The sequence below is a fragment of the Bidens hawaiensis genome, unplaced genomic scaffold (assembly GCF_021521415.1).
Source record: "Bidens hawaiensis isolate Kalapana, Puna unplaced genomic scaffold, B.hawaiensis_p1.1 tig00000458_1, whole genome shotgun sequence".
NCBI lineage: Eukaryota > Viridiplantae > Streptophyta > Magnoliopsida > Asterales > Asteraceae > Bidens > Bidens hawaiensis.
In genome coordinates, this window is record NW_027491030.1 from 3209330 (window position 1) to 3225545 (window position 16216).

General features: G+C 37.1%; 1 protein-coding gene and 1 pseudogene across 3 annotated transcripts; both read left to right on the forward strand.

The window, feature by feature from the left end:
- The first annotated feature begins 1983 nt into the window (after window positions 1-1983).
- On the forward strand, window positions 1984-6024 carry LOC143628375 (metal-nicotianamine transporter YSL3-like). Of its 3 annotated transcripts, none has more exons than XM_077097991.1 (7): window positions 1984-2431; window positions 3119-3291; window positions 3395-3492; window positions 4012-4146; window positions 4240-4429; window positions 4851-4962; window positions 5023-6024. In XM_077097991.1, exons 1-7 carry the CDS (start codon window positions 2089-2091, stop codon window positions 5976-5978), a joined length of 2007 nt encoding a protein of 668 aa, XP_076954106.1. In that variant the 5' UTR covers window positions 1984-2088; the 3' UTR covers window positions 5979-6024. The 3 variants fall into 3 exon arrangements, with proteins under 3 accessions (XP_076954106.1, XP_076954112.1, XP_076954120.1); XM_077097997.1 differs by having other exon boundaries at window positions 5035-6024; XM_077098005.1 differs by having other exon boundaries at window positions 5041-6024.
- Window positions 6025-15431: 9407 nt separating this feature from the next.
- LOC143625628 (uncharacterized) lies at window positions 15432-15917 on the forward strand (annotated as a pseudogene).
- Window positions 15918-16216: the final 299 nt, after the last annotated feature.

Genomic DNA, 16216 nt, shown 5'->3' on the forward strand with positions numbered 1-16216 from the left:
TGTCAAAGGTCCTGGTGGACACTGGAAGCGAATCTGACATTATGTATGAGCAGTGTTTCAGAAAGTTAGACCCGGCAGACCAAGCGCGGCTCGAAATTGTGAACGCACCAATCTGTGGTGTTCTTCTTTCGCGCTCGTTATCAGTTTTGCTCATCATGAGTACCCTATGGGATGGGCATCCAATTTCTGCTGGGATCATAGCCTCTGTCTCATAGGTTAGGCTGAACGGGGATTCGCCATTGCTAGTTTTGCTTAATGTCCTGTGCGCCCACAGGACATTAGGTAACTCTTCGACCCAAGAATGGGATTCTCCCTCCAACCTTTTCTTCAGCCCATTTAGCAAACTTTGATTCGCGCGCTCCACTTGGCCATTCCCCTGAGGGTGGTAGACGGACGTGAAGATTTGGTTGATGTGCAATTCTTTGAGCCAGCTTGATATCTTCCTGTCAGTGAATTGTTTGCCATTGTCGCTCACAATTTCCATAGGAAGGCCAAAACGGCAAATGATGTGGCTCCAGATAAATTGCTTCATCGCCTCAGCTGTGATTTTTGCTAGTGGCTTGGCTTCAACCCATTTTGTGAAATAGTCTATCGCCACTACCAAAAATTTCACTCGCCCTTGCGCTTGCGGCAGGGGCCCCACAATATCAATGGCCCATTTGTGGAAAGGCCATGCGGAGGTGACTGGAATCAAGTTGTTCTTTGGACGCATGGTGTTTGGCGCGTAGCTCTGACATGCCTTGCATTTTTGGATTTCTTTTAGCGCATCCAAGTACATGCCTGGCCAATAGTAGCCTGAGCTCATCGCCTTGGCAACCACCATGCGCGGACCAGCGTTCAATCATATTGAATTATATTCACTCACAGTCAGTTACAGAAAACACACAGTCACACAATCAAGAGTATTCAGCGATTCAGCAATACTCTTGAGATTCACTGACTCACACATTATTATCTTCTCCACAAAGATACTGATTCTCACGCCGGAGGGTTACCCCAAAGAGGACCCCTCTGTCCCTTTCTGAGGGGTAAGTAACGGCGTTGTTCATTTTGTAGGTGGAAGAACACGGATTCAGAAGGACCATCGGTGAAACAGTTTAATCATACCCGAGGAAAGTAGATCTGCTACCAGTGAGTAGATCCACGTTTCTTCATTGGCGCCATCCGTGGGAGAAACATAACTTTCTGTCCATTTGAATTGACGATGTTTAGAACACATCCCGTCATACATAATCAATGGCAAAGATGATGAGGGAGGTAGGGATACGGAGCGTTTATATATGACTATTATAATATGTGGCAACGTAAAGGGTAAAGGCAAAGCTGGTGGCAGGAAAAGGACGCTCAGACCGATGGTGAAAAGTTGGGTTTTATGTGTTTAATAATATTATTATTTTGCTGAAGTGAGCATCTCCAAGGAAATCTTCATAAAACGTCTTGCATCATCCAATATTGGTTTGTAACTACAAACTCTTCTCCACTCTCTCTTCCACCTAGTAGACATAGGACACAACACAAGAGAAACACACCCAATTGGAGATGCCCTTAGTCCTTTATCACAATTCTCCGGAGCCCCATCACCCACTACCTAAATCTTTATAACATGACATAAAAACAATAAACTTACACTTATCCAACCTTTAACTTTATTAGAAAACACTAAAAACAATAATTAAACATGCCAGACTATTCCTTTGAGACAGTAAAAACCGAAACCAAAAGTGGAGTGCTAATTTAGTCAACAATCAAAACCTAGTGTCACGCATGTAAATTCTCAAAATAAAAGATTAGGAGTGTTTGTTGTTAAAAAAGAAAAAAAAAAATTTAAGTCTTTCCCATTGACAAAAAGCAAGTCAAACCAACCATTGGACACATACATTTGAACCCACCACACTTACAATCTCAGATTCCAATCATAAGTTTCAACTCAATGAATAATAATATGATTTGTACTACATACCATTTATGTACTACACACACCTCCTGCAAGTACATTAAATTCCATCTTTAATACTCACTCAGTTCATCAAATCAAATCACATTCATATCATCAATCAAATTCACCGCTTCATAAGTTTCAATTCATTAATGGAAACTACACAAGAGTTTGATGGTTCTACACATACACCGGACGATATTCCGGCCAGTGGTTTAAAAAGATCACCACCATGGAAACAACACATAACGGTTCGAGGACTCACGGCGAGTTTATTGATTGGAGTTATGTATAGTGTCATTGTAATGAAGCTTAATTTGACTACGGGTTTGGTACCCAATCTTAACGTTTCAGCTGCACTTTTGGCGTTCGTGTTTATTAGAACATGGACTAAATTATTGCATAAAGCGGGGTTTACGACCACGCCGTTTACCCGACAGGAGAACACGATTATTCAGACATGTGCCGTTGCGTGTTACAGCATTGCTGTTGGAGGTTCGGAATGTTTAACGTTGTTGGTTGTTTTTAATTTTATGTTTTTAATAATGTTAATTTTACTTTTAAAAGCAAAACCCTTTTTTTGTTTTAACGGATTTTTATAAGTGAGATTTTACCGAATGCGTTTTTTTAGTTATATAATACGTAATTTTTTTTTTCTCTTTTATCTTTTAGTAAGATTTTACTGAGTATGTTTTCTTAGATGTTTTTTAAGCGTATGCTATTTTATAAAAATTGTAAACTAAAAAGAATAAAAAATGTTTTTTTTCTTTGTGTTATGATTTTTAGTGAGATTTTACCAGGTACGTCTTCTTAGTTGTTTTTAATAGTATGCTATTTTTTTATAAATATTGTAAAATAAGAAGAATAAAAAGTTTTTTCTTCTTTGTTTTCTGATTTTTAGTGAGATTTTACCAGGTACGTTTTTTGTTTAATTATTTTTTATTATAGGTTTTTTATATAATTAAGAATTTGTGTACCTTAAAATTAATGATTTTGTAACTGTTTTTTATTATAGGTTTTTGATCTGATTAAGGATTTTTTTTCTAATTATTTTCTATTACATGTTTTTATCTGAAATTTATTTTTTTATTTTGGTTTTGTATTTTTTAGTGAGAATTCACTGGGTACGTTTTTTTTTTCTAATTAATTGTAAGATTTTGATTTGATTAAGGATTTTTGCAGGTGGCTTTGGTTCATATTTGTTGGGATTAAACAAGAAGACATATGAGCAGGTAGGAGTGGATACACCAGGCAATTCACTTGGGAGTTACAAAGAACCTGGGATTGGTTGGATGACTGGTTTTTTGTTTGTAACTAGCTTTGTTGGTCTTTTGGCTTTGGTTCCTCTTAGAAAGGTTTGTATGTACCTTGTGCTACTTGACTTGTACAATTATAATGTTATTATTTATTTTCTTGGGTCTAAGGTTTAGAGTTCAATTTCAAAATTTTGTTTTGTAGATTATGATCATAGACTATAAACTTACATATCCAAGTGGAACAGCTACAGCTGTGCTCATCAATGGCTTCCACACTCCCAAAGGAGACAAAATGGCCAGGTTTGCATTCATGTCACAATTTTATTTACAATAATTGAATAACACAATCTTTTATTGTATAAAATTATTTTATTATCCTTTCTTTAACCTAAATTACACTTTTATGTAAAAGTGTTTATCCTTTTAAATATAATTTTATAATTTTCTTATTTTTGTAACTTTAGAACAGTAGAATCGTATCCAAACACACTCACATCGCATGAGACAGAAAGGCGAGATTATTATATTAGATAAAGCTCGAATGAGATAAAGTTATTTATTAAAAGTTGGCAAAAAGTTAATATCTACTTTTGTCATATACTAAGATTTGTTTGCGATTGTAATAATCGAAAGTTAAGTTCGGCCAAAGTTACCGACATATTAACTATAACCTTTACTAAATAGAAATGTAATAAAAATATTATAAAACAAGTAAAAATAACTAATATTCTATACTTTAACTTAAACAAGGAATAAAAGTGAATATGAAATCATTAAAAGGTTTTAGAGATTTATCATAATTCTGATGGTATTGTGCAGGAAGCAAGTGGTCGGGTTTGCGAAATGCTTCATGGGTAGTTTCGCTTGGGCTTTTTTCCAGTGGTTCTATACGGGTTCAGGCAAATGCGGATTCACATACTTCCCTACATTCGGGTTAAAAGCTTATACAAACTCGTGTGTATTTTTACTCCTAGAACTTTTGACTTATTTAATAACATGCTATCCACATTCATGTGTTGATATTAAAGATCTTTGTTTTTTATGCAGGTTTTATTTTGATTTTAGTATGACTTACATAGGCGCAGGAATGATATGTTCACACCTCGTGAACTTGTCGTTGCTTGCCGGTGCTGTGCTATCGTATGGAGTTATGTGGCCACTAATCGGTGATCGTAAAGGCGATTGGTTTTCTTCTAGTTTACCAGAAAGTAGCATGAAGAGTCTAAATGGTTACAAGGTTAGTAGTAACCATAATTTTGATTCATTATTTATTGGCCTATTTGAGTTGCGAGTGTGACACATCTCAAAAGGGTCCAATATAGATCAGATAAAAAGTGATAATACATGTGAAATTACTTTATTGGCCACATGGTCCCATATATACAAATTCCGACAAAAAAACATGTCAGATGATGAAAATGCTATAACTTTTCTTTTTTTGAAAAGACAGTAGTTTGAAACTTTTTAAGTACTTTTTCTATATTTTCATCATCTGACATGTTTTTAATTAAAACCGGTATAAATGACCCACGCATAGCTGGGTGCCTTTAAAGTAGTCTGAATATATATGCTTTGTGTTATACTCAAAGTGGCCCGTTTCAACCCAAATCTATTTTGATATGTCGACCCGTCCACCAACTTCTACATTGTATTTGTAGGTTTTCATTTCGATCGCGCTTATCCTAGGAGACGGGCTTTATAACTTTCTCAAGATCACTATGTTCACAGCTAGAAACATATATTCCACATCAAGAAACAACCCTAAAACCAGTAAGTTTTAAAAATCTCAAAACTTTATAAAAGTTACATTTTATGACATAATGTTGTAAGTTATATATACAGATCCAGAGGACAATAACAATAACAATATACAACCTCAAGACAATCTTCAACGAAACGAGGTGTTCTTAAGAGAGAGCATCCCGTTTTGGGTTGCAGCCGTTGGTTACATCGCCTTCTCTATCGTCTCCATTATTATCATCCCGATCATGTTTCCCGAGCTCAAATGGTATTACGTTCTCGTGGCATATGTAATCGCACCATCGTTAGGCTTTTGTAACGCGTATGGAGCGGGCCTAACGGATATGAACATGGCTTATAACTATGGAAAAGTAGCACTCTTTGTACTCGCTGCAATGTCGGGAAAAGAGCACGGTGTGGTCGCGGGTTTAATCGGGTGCGGTTTGATTAAATCCATCGTCTCGATATCCTCCGACTTAATGCATGATTTCAAAACGGGCCATTTGACTTTGACTTCACCTCGGTCAATGCTGGTTAGTCAAGCTATCGGGACCGCCATCGGGTGCGTGGTGGCCCCGCTAACTTTTTTTCTCTTTTACAAAGCATTCGACGTCGGGAATCCCGATGGCGAGTACAAAGCCCCGTACGCACTAATATACCGAAACATGGCGGTTTTGGGAGTAGAAGGTTTCTCAGCATTGCCAAAACATTGTTTACAGTTATGTTACGGGTTTTTCTCGTTTGCCATGTTGGCGAACCTAGTGCATGACACGTCACCGAAGCGTTTTGGGAAGTGGGTCCCGCTACCGATGGCGATGGCGGTACCGTTTCTTGTGGGGGCATATTTTGCTATAGATATGTGTGTGGGGAGTTTGGTTGTGTTTATTTGGCATAAGGTTAATAAGCAAAAGGCAGCTTTGATGGTACCTGCTGTGGCTTCTGGTTTAATATGTGGTGATGGATTATGGATTCTACCTTCATCAATACTTGCATTGGCTGGGGTTAAACCACCAATTTGTATGAATTTTTTGCCTACAAAACTCTAATTAATTTGGGGTTTTAATCTTTATAAGGATAAGATAGCCTTAACTAGTTTTGAAGGGATTTAACATCTTAGTGTATGTATTATGTAGCATGTAAAACATAACTATATATTGTAATAAACTCATAATTGTCTAGTGTGATTATACTATCCAAATATTCTCAGGGTCGGCCCTGAGAATTTATGTGTCTCGGCCGAGCCGGGAAAGTTATGCTCCTTAAGCCTTAATATACTAAATAATGTAAAAACATTATTTTTATACAGTGATTAAAGTTATGGTTAGGGCTGACAATTGAGTACCTGTTAAAGACACGATACGACCTGTTAATCAAAAAAGTGCGGTATGGGAATTTTTTATTTTCTTTAATAATTGAAATTAGTATGCTAGACTCCCTCATTATCCCTTATTAGTAGGCTAGACTCCCTCATTATCCCTTAATTGATATTTGTGTTACGCGCGTCGCATCTTACCTGTTAAATCTGTTAAGACACGAATTGTCAGCCCTAGTTATGGTAATAAACATAACGATTAGCAAAATCATGGTATTAGCTAATAGCAAAACGAGGAATTGTGAAGCTTTCATAACATTCTTGATAGCAAATTGGCGAATCAATTCTTCGCAGTTTATTCACTCTAATATTCCATTCTCGATTGCTATCATCACGAACCCGCTAATTCTTTCTTGAGGCATTGTGGATCGTAAATAAGGTTTCATCGAAAAACTCCTTTCGGCATATACTACCGTGACCGCTGGTGTTCAAAGTCGACTTTGTTGTTATCTGGCATATTCGTTTTATTTTCTTTATTTAACTTTTATTGATTAATCAAAAGTAAGGCTTTTTTCCCATTGTTAATGGGTCTATAAGTAGAGGTGAAAAAAAAACCAGTTCCGGACCCGATCCTACCCTACCCGCGGGTACGTACCGGGCTTTGGGTTTCTCCCCGGAACAGTACCTGGAAACGAAACCGACCCGGACCCGAAGGAACCGGTTCCATCAATACCCGGCCATAAACCCGACCCAACCCTACCCGAAAACCCGGTCAAATACCCGACTATACCCGGAACCGGTTCCTACCCGGACCCGGTTTTGACTTTTGTTGACCATAATCGGAACCGGTTCCTGAAAATCCCCGGTTTGTGCACCTCTATCTATAAGTCTTTGGATAATATAAAAAAATGGACCTAAAAGATGTTTGAGTATTATAAAAATAGTGGAATTATAAGTGTTTTTATATTCTATATATATAACATCGAAAAAAAATTTAAAAAAACTCTCCCTCCAAAATAAAGGTGCTCCGGCATGGGGCGCCCTTAGAGCCGCCATGCTCATGGCCTTTGGTTTGCATGAAAAAACTTAATTTGTTTAACAAATCAAAAATGAAAAAAATATTTAATAAAATTATAACCGTGAAAATATTATTTTTCAATAAAATATGTCGTTTACCATAGTGCTTTAATTTATAACTATGATCAAATGATACACTGAAAATTGTTCTGACATAACTATAGCTAAAAAATTAAAAGTTATGACAATCACAAATGTTTATATTTGTAATTCTCTCAAAAGAAAAACCTTTTTCATTATTCTCTTTTAGAAGAATGATTGATGTAGGTTATACATAAACACTTTTATGTAAAGTCCAAAGAACACTTGCTTTTTAAATTTTAACCTCTGATTTATGAGACCATTACCCGTTGAAGTGGACATATAAAATCGTATGCACCATTGAATGATTCTGTAGCCGTAATAATAACAATAACTATAAAGCATAAGATGCTATACAATATCGTTATCTAATTTAGATATAAATTCCATCAGGTGCTACCATACCTTCTTTTGGTACCGAATAATAATTGTGCATTAAAATATTCTGAATTAAAAAAATATAAAGTCTTTTAATACCAAATATTTCTGAAATAAAAAAGGTAGAAGGATGTACCCGTGACGGGTCCATAAATCTTCATATTAAAATGAGATTACTAGGTCGGGTAGAGATGCACAAATCGGGTTTTTCAAATACCCAGGTTCGGGTATGGAACGAGGTTCGGGTATTAGAAAATCGAGTATTGGTAAAAACAAGTTCGGTTCCGGGTATTGCCTTTAAAAACCATACCCTATGCATCGGGTTCGGGTAGGGTATGAAACCGAGTTTTCTAAAACCGGGTATTTGAATACCCTATTTTCGGGTATTGAAAAAACCCTATTTGTGGGTTTTTTCGGGCTTTTTTCCGGGTAAGATTGAATTTTTTAAAAGGTTGCACTTTTTAGGGGTATTTTTCGGGTATTTTTAAGGTATTTTTTGGGTATACACCGGGTATTTGAAATACCCGGTTTTGGTTATTGAAAAAACCCAGTTTCGGGTATGGAACCGATTCGGGTTTTCGGGTACAAATCGGGTTCGGGTTTTAGTGCCGAAATGCATACCATATCCATACCCTACGGGTTCGCGTATTAAAAACCCGGATATTAAAATAACCGGTTCCAGGTTTTTATTTCGGGTCCGGTTTCGGATTCGGGTTTTTTTTGTACCTCTAGGTTGGGGTCACCAAAATCTTCTATAACGTCGTTAAAAAAATTAATCCATTAAATATGAATAATATTATAACTATTTAGTTGTGCCCTTCTAATTCCAAAGCACAAATACAACATAAATTTTTGTCACTCCTAATTTAAATGCTTCCGTCACTAAACCACATATCTTTTTATTTTTATATTGAGATCGCACAAATTATTTATAGGGCTTATTGTATAAAAGCTTTATAGATCAAATGACTTTCAATATTATATTTTATTTATAAAAAAAGTTGGATCCCTTTACCTAAGTGCTCATAGTCTAGGCTTGCCCTTAAGTATATATCCGATTAATTTAATTAATTAATCAATTAATTTATTTATTAATTAATTACAATTATAGCACGTTTTCTTCAAGGTGACAAGATCAAAAGCACATATGTATAGTGTACCCCACCAAAAATGAGAAGAAAAAAAACCTCACTTTGTGGTCCAAAAGTGTTCCATTATCTTACCTTTATTAAGAACCAAACACCTTGCATAAGGCAATTATAGTCTTGAATATAACCAACTTTATGCATACCATCACTAAGGCTGAGGGGTGTGGGGCGCTAACCTGGGCTCGAGAGCCCCTCCGCTCGCGCCCCAGGCGCTAACCCCACACCACCGGGGCGCGAACGGGGCGTGAGCGCGAGCCCCCAGGCAGGCGTGGGTGTGGTCGCGGGAGAAGAGAGAGAAAAGGCTGGTGTGGATGCCCAAAAGAGCCGTTGAGCTCGGAATTAATAAAAAAAAAAAACTTAAAAACCTCTATATAATACCCCAAATTACTACCATTTCAACCGTATCAAAACACAATTTCACCTTACAAACTCCTATATAATATCCCAAACTCCTATATAATACCCAAAAATGTCTGGAAATTGGTACCCAAACCTAGATTCATATTATATTGACGACGATTTATGGTCGTCACCAGACCAACCGATGTTTTATTCGGGGCCGCAAGAAACATCCGGCTTTCAACCATCCAACATACAACCATCTCCTAACTTTGTTGTTCCAGAGACACAAGAATCACACGGTGATGCTACGGGCTAAACGGACTAAAACTAGTTCGTCTGGAGCGTATAGCACTTCCGCCGGGTCGGATTGCCGCGTTGGATTCGACCTAAACATTGCGGGGGAGGAAACGTCTTCACCGCCGAGGAGGCGGCCATTGGGAAGGGACGCCAAGGGGAAAAAACCGGCTGAGGGGGGAGCCGTAAACATCGCTGATCTTGTTGGATCCCTCAATAAATTCAACAAAACCATGGAGGTGGTCTCTAATGACAAAAAGGAAAAAAGTCGAATGAGAGATTTGGACTTCCTTACAAGAGACTTCAGTAACCTAAATCCGGTCGATCAAATGCTGATGGAAAAGCAAAATGAACGTATCCGAAAGAGGTTGATCGAAGAAGACCAAGCCGAAGAATAAGAATAATGTTTTTTTTAGTACTTTAATTTTTATTTTATTTTTAGATATTAATGTGTTTTTTTAATTAATGTGTGTTTTTTTAAATAATTTATGAGTTTTTTTTAATAATACGTTTTTTTAATACATTTATAAAAAAATAAAAAAAAAATCCGCTGGAGCCCCTCCACACCAGGGCCAGGGGCTCCAACGGGGGCTCCAACACCTCCCTTATCCAGTTTCTCTCTCTGCCACACGTCATAATATTATTGGCTGGAGCCCCCACTGAAGCCCCCATTAAAGCCCCCCACACCCCTTAGCCTAACCGCTTCATATCAAAGCAGAATATCCGAAAAGACATGCGGTGTAGGTCTATCTTATATTCTTATTCAGAGTCAGTAAATCAAACAAAAACATTGAATATTGGAGGATCATTTACTTAACTATTCATATCATATCATACTTTAGTGACACAGTTTATGTACTTGGATACTGATTAAACCATATGAAATGAGTAGACGGTAGTATGGTACCTTAAGCTACATAATCACGAACCAAATCTTTCGGGAACTAGCTTAGATCTTGTGATATGACTGACATAACTTTTAGTTTCAACTAGAAAATTGTTTTATTATAAGAAGCAAATACATAAATAACAGAATTAGCAGAAGTTTTAAAAAAATAAAAATACCAGAAACATTATGAAAAATGATCAAAAGATAAACTTTATGCAAGTGTTACAAACTAATACAAGTTTGAAGATGACCGCCACTTGTTGAATCATTTCTTTTTAACAATCGAAACACTTTCATGTCGCTAGCTTTTTCTATCAGTGGGATTTTTCTCAGTAATTTTGGTTTTGTTTAATTACCAAAGATTTAATACTTTAATCTTCAAAGGGTGGTAGCACCTTCTTCTCTAACAAAGGTCACAATAGAGGTGTTCAAAAAAACCGGTTATAGAACCGGTTTGGTCGGTTTAACCGAAAACCGGTTAATAGAAAAACCGGTTATTAAAAAACCGGTTAGACCGGTTATTGAACCGCCGGTTAGTACTTCGGTTACTCATTCGTGGACAAAAACCGGTTATTGAACCGGTTAGTAAAAAAAACCGGTTAAATTTAAAAACCGGTTATTAAAAAACCGGTTAACCTAAAAACCGGTTAACCGGTTAACGGTCAAAAACCGGTTAACCTAAAAGCCGGTTAACCGGCTTTTAGGTTAACCGGTTTTTGACCGTTATAAAACGGCCATATGACCGTTTGGGTCCTTTTTTGCCCGTTTTTTCTTGATTTCTAGCCGTTTTTTTTAACATTTTACCCCCACAAACAACTATATATAGTTTAGGTTGGGTAGGTTAGCTCACACTCGATTATACAACTCTACTAGCTCTAAGCGTTTATTTCATACGCGATTATTTTGTTATCTCACACTCAATTATACCACATTACCACTCCATACGCTCTTATTTCGTAGTCGTTTATTTCATACTCGTACTCGTTTATTTCATACTCGATTATACGCTCTTATTATCATGGCCTCCCAAAGTGCTGCTTCATCCGTCAACATGGGCGCCTCGAACACAGACATAACGGTCGTTCGGATCATCCCCACGAAACGAAACCAAGATGTGTGGCAACATTTCGACCTATGCGAACTGTCTAACGGTCGCCAAAAAGCTCGATGCAAGCACTGTTTGAAGTTCTATGCCAAAGATGCAAACTCCACTTTAAAAGCGCATATACAACAGCGCTTTTGCAAGGCCTTGAAGGACGAAGCGGGAAGTAGTTCGCAGCCGGAGATGACGAATCAAGGAGGGGTGTTTACGTACGACGTTGAAGCGGTACGTCAACAGTTTTCAAACTTTGTGATTCAACAAACACTTCCTTTCAACCACTTCGACAACCCTCAATTCACGGAGATGATGCAAAACTATGTTCAACCACGCTACCAACACGTAAGTCGTTCGACCCTTAGAAGAGATTGTCTTAAAGCATGGAAAAACGCTAAATCCGAACTAATTTCATACTTTTCAAACTTACAAACTGGTGTAAACTTAACAACGGATGCTTGGTCGGTACCTCATGGTTCGCCCGACTCATACATTTGTGTGACGGCTCATTGGGTTGACCCCAAGTCGTGGCAAATGATGAAACGAACCGTTGCGTTTCAATTGTTTGATTACCCGCACACGGGTAGAAATATTTTTCAAATCTTGGATAAAGTCATTCGACAATACAAAATTGAAGATAAAATCTTTTCAATTTCGTTTGATAACGCGTCCAACAATACGGCCGCGGTTGGCCATTTAAAATTAAAGTATAAACCTATTTGTGATGGAGCGTTTTTTCATAGCCGATACATTGCACATATTATCAACTTGGTCGTGCAAGATGGGTTAAACGTGATCGAAACGCAAAGAAACAGTTTTAAAAGAATGTTACGAGATGTTTTTAGCAACAATAAAACATTTTCAAGATACAAAAAATTTTGTGTAGAAGCTAATTGTCAATGGTTGGGGCCAAATTGGGATTGTCCAACAAGATGGAACTCGACTTGTAATATGTTTGAGAAAGCCATCCAACAAAAAGAATCATTAATTGCGTTTCATCAAATTTTGTCAAGTAGGGGTAAATGTGCACCATATGATCCTAGAAACTGGTTATTGATTGAGATCGTTACGGAGGTCCTTCAAATTTTTAAATCTTGCACAACTAGTTTATCCGGGGTTTACTATCCAACAAGTTCCATTGCTTTACCAAAAATTGTTGTCATGTGCACAAAGTTGAGTGAACTTGATTGTAGGGGTGCACCTTATTTTGATATGGGTGTAAAAATGAAAGAAAAATTTAGAAAATATTTTCAACAACTACCCGCTGTTTTGACATGTGCTGCTGCGTTAAACCCTTGCATCAATGTTGGTGGTGTTGAAGCTTTAATAGAAAAAATTTGTGATGAGCTTGGGTTAAACGACGATCAAAACCCTTATTATAGCCAAACTTTAAAGAATGCTTTCAACACCACCTTGTCAAACATGTATGATGTCTACCTTACAAAATACGGGTCGTCTTCCCAAATTCATGACTCGTTAAGAGCTGCTGCCCAATCTCAATCCCAAACCGACCTTGAAATGGGGATGTACTACATGATTTGGGAAGACGCCGGTAAACGTCAAAGGGTAAACACCCCAAGCAGTGAACTTGGAAGGTATGGTGGTACCAACTTTGTGAAACACATGACTCCGGATGAATTTAGAAGTCTTGATTTGCTGGCTTGGTGGAAAGGTAAGGAGGATGAGTTTCCGATCCTCGCCGCCATGGCCAAAGATTTACTAACGGTCCAAGCTTCCACGGTAGCTTCGGAGTCTGCTTTTTCTGTTTCTGGCAGGGTTATATCGATTTGGAGGACTCGACTCACTGCACCAGCTATAGAGATGTCGATTTGCTACAAGGATTACTTGGACTCTTTAGATAGGGCACAACATCAACGCTCACTCGAGGGGGAAATGGAGTATGAAGCGGGCTTGTATGAAGACGAGGTCAATGAAGGACACACTCAACCAATGACCGATGAAGAAGCCGCGTACGACGATTACCTAAGAAATAGCTCGGGATCGGGTAGCGAAGAAAATTAGTTAAAGAAACAGCAAACATGGAGGCAAATCATGAGTAAGAAACAACAAGTTGTTCATGTAATCGTGTCTAAGCATTCTTTTTCCTAATATGTGCTCTTATTTACTTGTTGATTTGGATTTTTCTAATTTAGTTAAAGAAACAGCAAACATGGAGGCAAATCATGAACAAACTGCGATTGGGAACAACAGGAGCATCTGCTAGTTCACGATTTAATGTTTGTATTTTTGAGTTAAATCATGAACAACAGTTCTTGGCAGAGATTTCTTCAGTGTTAATGATTTAATGTTTGTATTTTTGAGTTACGAATATGCGATAACGATTTAATGTTTGTATTTTTAATGTAAAAACTATAAATGAAAGTTATGTGTTTTTAATCTTTGGTTTGTTGAAAACACATTCACCAACACACACTCATACTCATCTTCCAAGCAAAGAATCCTAACAACGAAAGCAAAGAATGGCTTCGGTCAGTCCGTTTTGCCTTGTAGTTACCGGTTTGCCTTGTAGTTACCGGTTTGTTTATACTGTGAAAAAATAATGGTCTTCATTAAGTACAAAATATAAAAAACAAATATTCGTATTTGAAACCGCGAAATTTAAAAAAAAAAAAAAAACCGGTTAATAAAAAAAACCGGTTAATAAAAAAACCGGTTTATTAACCGGTTCTAACCGGTTTCTAAACCGGTCCTAACCGGTTAGACCGGTTAGGGTTTTGACAGAAAAAAACCGGTTATTAACCGGTCCCGTTATTAACCGAACCGGTTTTTTTCCGGGCCAAAAAAAACCGGTCCGGTTAATAACCGAACCGGTTTTTAAAAAAAACCGGTTTGTGCACCTCTAGGTCACAACTCACAAGTTCAAATCTTCGCCGGCTTCCTACCATAATCTCTTGATGGATACCATCATAACGGTTCTCATCCTTAGCTGGTTATCAGCATGATCCCGTGAGTTTTCCAATAACGGTTCTCATGGTTCTTTAAAAACAGATTCCATACTTGAAAAGCTTGTATAACCTCTATTTTGGTGGTTGAACTTGAATACAGAATCAAGTTGTTTTTAGAGTTTGGAATTGCCTATGTAAAGTGATTATATGATAATTTGTGAATGAAATGACCAATTTTAATTTGTAAATTAGCATTTGAGCCTATGAAAAAGATAAGTAATTAATAATATCTAAGCATTTTACATAGACAGAATTACAAATTTTGTCATTTAAAATAAGTCAATTTACGGTTCGTGTCCTTTTTTTAGTTTTTTTGCAGGCGGTGTACTTTAAACATTTTTTTCATACACGTTATGTCTTTTACGCTAACTGGGTTAGAAAAAGTCAGTTAAATCCCATCACGTGAGACGCATGTGAGGGTAGTTTTGTCCTTTCGTTTATACCTGCAAAAAACCCCTTTTATCAGTCTCTTCCCCCACCTTCAATCGCTTCATTTTCCGGTGATTAAAAATCCCAAATAGCCGATTCAACAACATTCCCTCACCCTTAGAGCATTCTTAGACCATTCCTTATATTTATGTGAGATTGTTTTGTAAATTATGTGGTATGGTTATGAGTGTTTGTGAGTAGGGGAGAAAGAAAATGTTATATGGGAAAGTTAAATTTGGAGTTTCACTGCTCATACCGTATAATATTTTAATATTTTTAAAAAGTGGTTGTGAGTGAAAGAGAGAGAAAAGATAATGATAAAGGTATAAAAAGTATTATTTAATTAAATAAAAAAAAGTGATTTTTAGTGTAATTATATGGATATATGGTAGGCAATGGGTTGGGAATGCTCTTAATAGCTTTAATTGAAAAAAATTCTCAAAAATTAAAAAGCGTTTACGGCGGTTCTGGTGATTCCGGTAAGTCAATGACGGTGAGGTTTAATGTTGAAGAGGTGCCGATTATTTCATTATTTAAAAGACATAACAGCTCAAAACCTTCAAAGAAGCAACAAACCAATAATAACCAGACGGAGGATAAGAAGATTACAAAAGAAACGATGCAGAAGTAAAGTGAAGCCTCTATACGTTCGTGTTTCACAGAGAAGTTAAAGCTCGCCGGAAACCAAACGTTTACAAAACCTAATTTAACTCCGCCGTCGGTAACGGAGCAGCAAAAAAATACATTTAGGTAAAACCTTGTCTGAAACAAGGTAATTTACCGGCTGGACTTCGCGTTGTGTGTAAGAATTTAGGTAAAACCTTGTCTGCTTCACCAGCACTCGCCACCGCCAGGGGCAATACCGTCAAAACGTCGTGACGATTCGTTAATACAGCAAGAGGATGGGATACGGTTTTTAATTTCTGAGAATGTTGTTCAATTAAAGCTATTAAGGGTGAGGGAATGTTATTGAATCGGCTATTTGGGGTTTTTAATTTCCGGAAAATGAAGCGATTGAAGGTGGGGGAAGAGACTGATAAAAGGAGTTTTCTTGCAGGTATAAACGAAAGGACAAAACTACCCTCACATGCGCCTCACGTGATTGGATTTAACTGACTTTTTCTAACCCAGTTAGCGTAAAGGACATAACGTGTAGGGAAAAAATGTTTAAAGTACACCGTCTGCAAAGAAACTAAAAAAAGGACACGAATCGAAAATTGGCTTATTTTAAATGACAAAATTTGTAATTCTGTCTTTTATATATAAATTAAA

Coding starts and splice junctions, on each gene's coding strand:
- LOC143628375 (XM_077097991.1), top strand. CDS start 2,089: ATGGAAACTACACAAGAGTTTGATGGTTCTACACATACACCGGACGAT. Junction 4,430..4,850: donor AGAGTCTAAATGGTTACAAG/GTTAGTAGTAAC, acceptor TTGTATTTGTAG/GTTTTCATTTCGATCGCGCT. Junction 4,963..5,022: donor AAGAAACAACCCTAAAACCA/GTAAGTTTTAAA, acceptor TAATGTTGTAAG/TTATATATACAGATCCAGAG.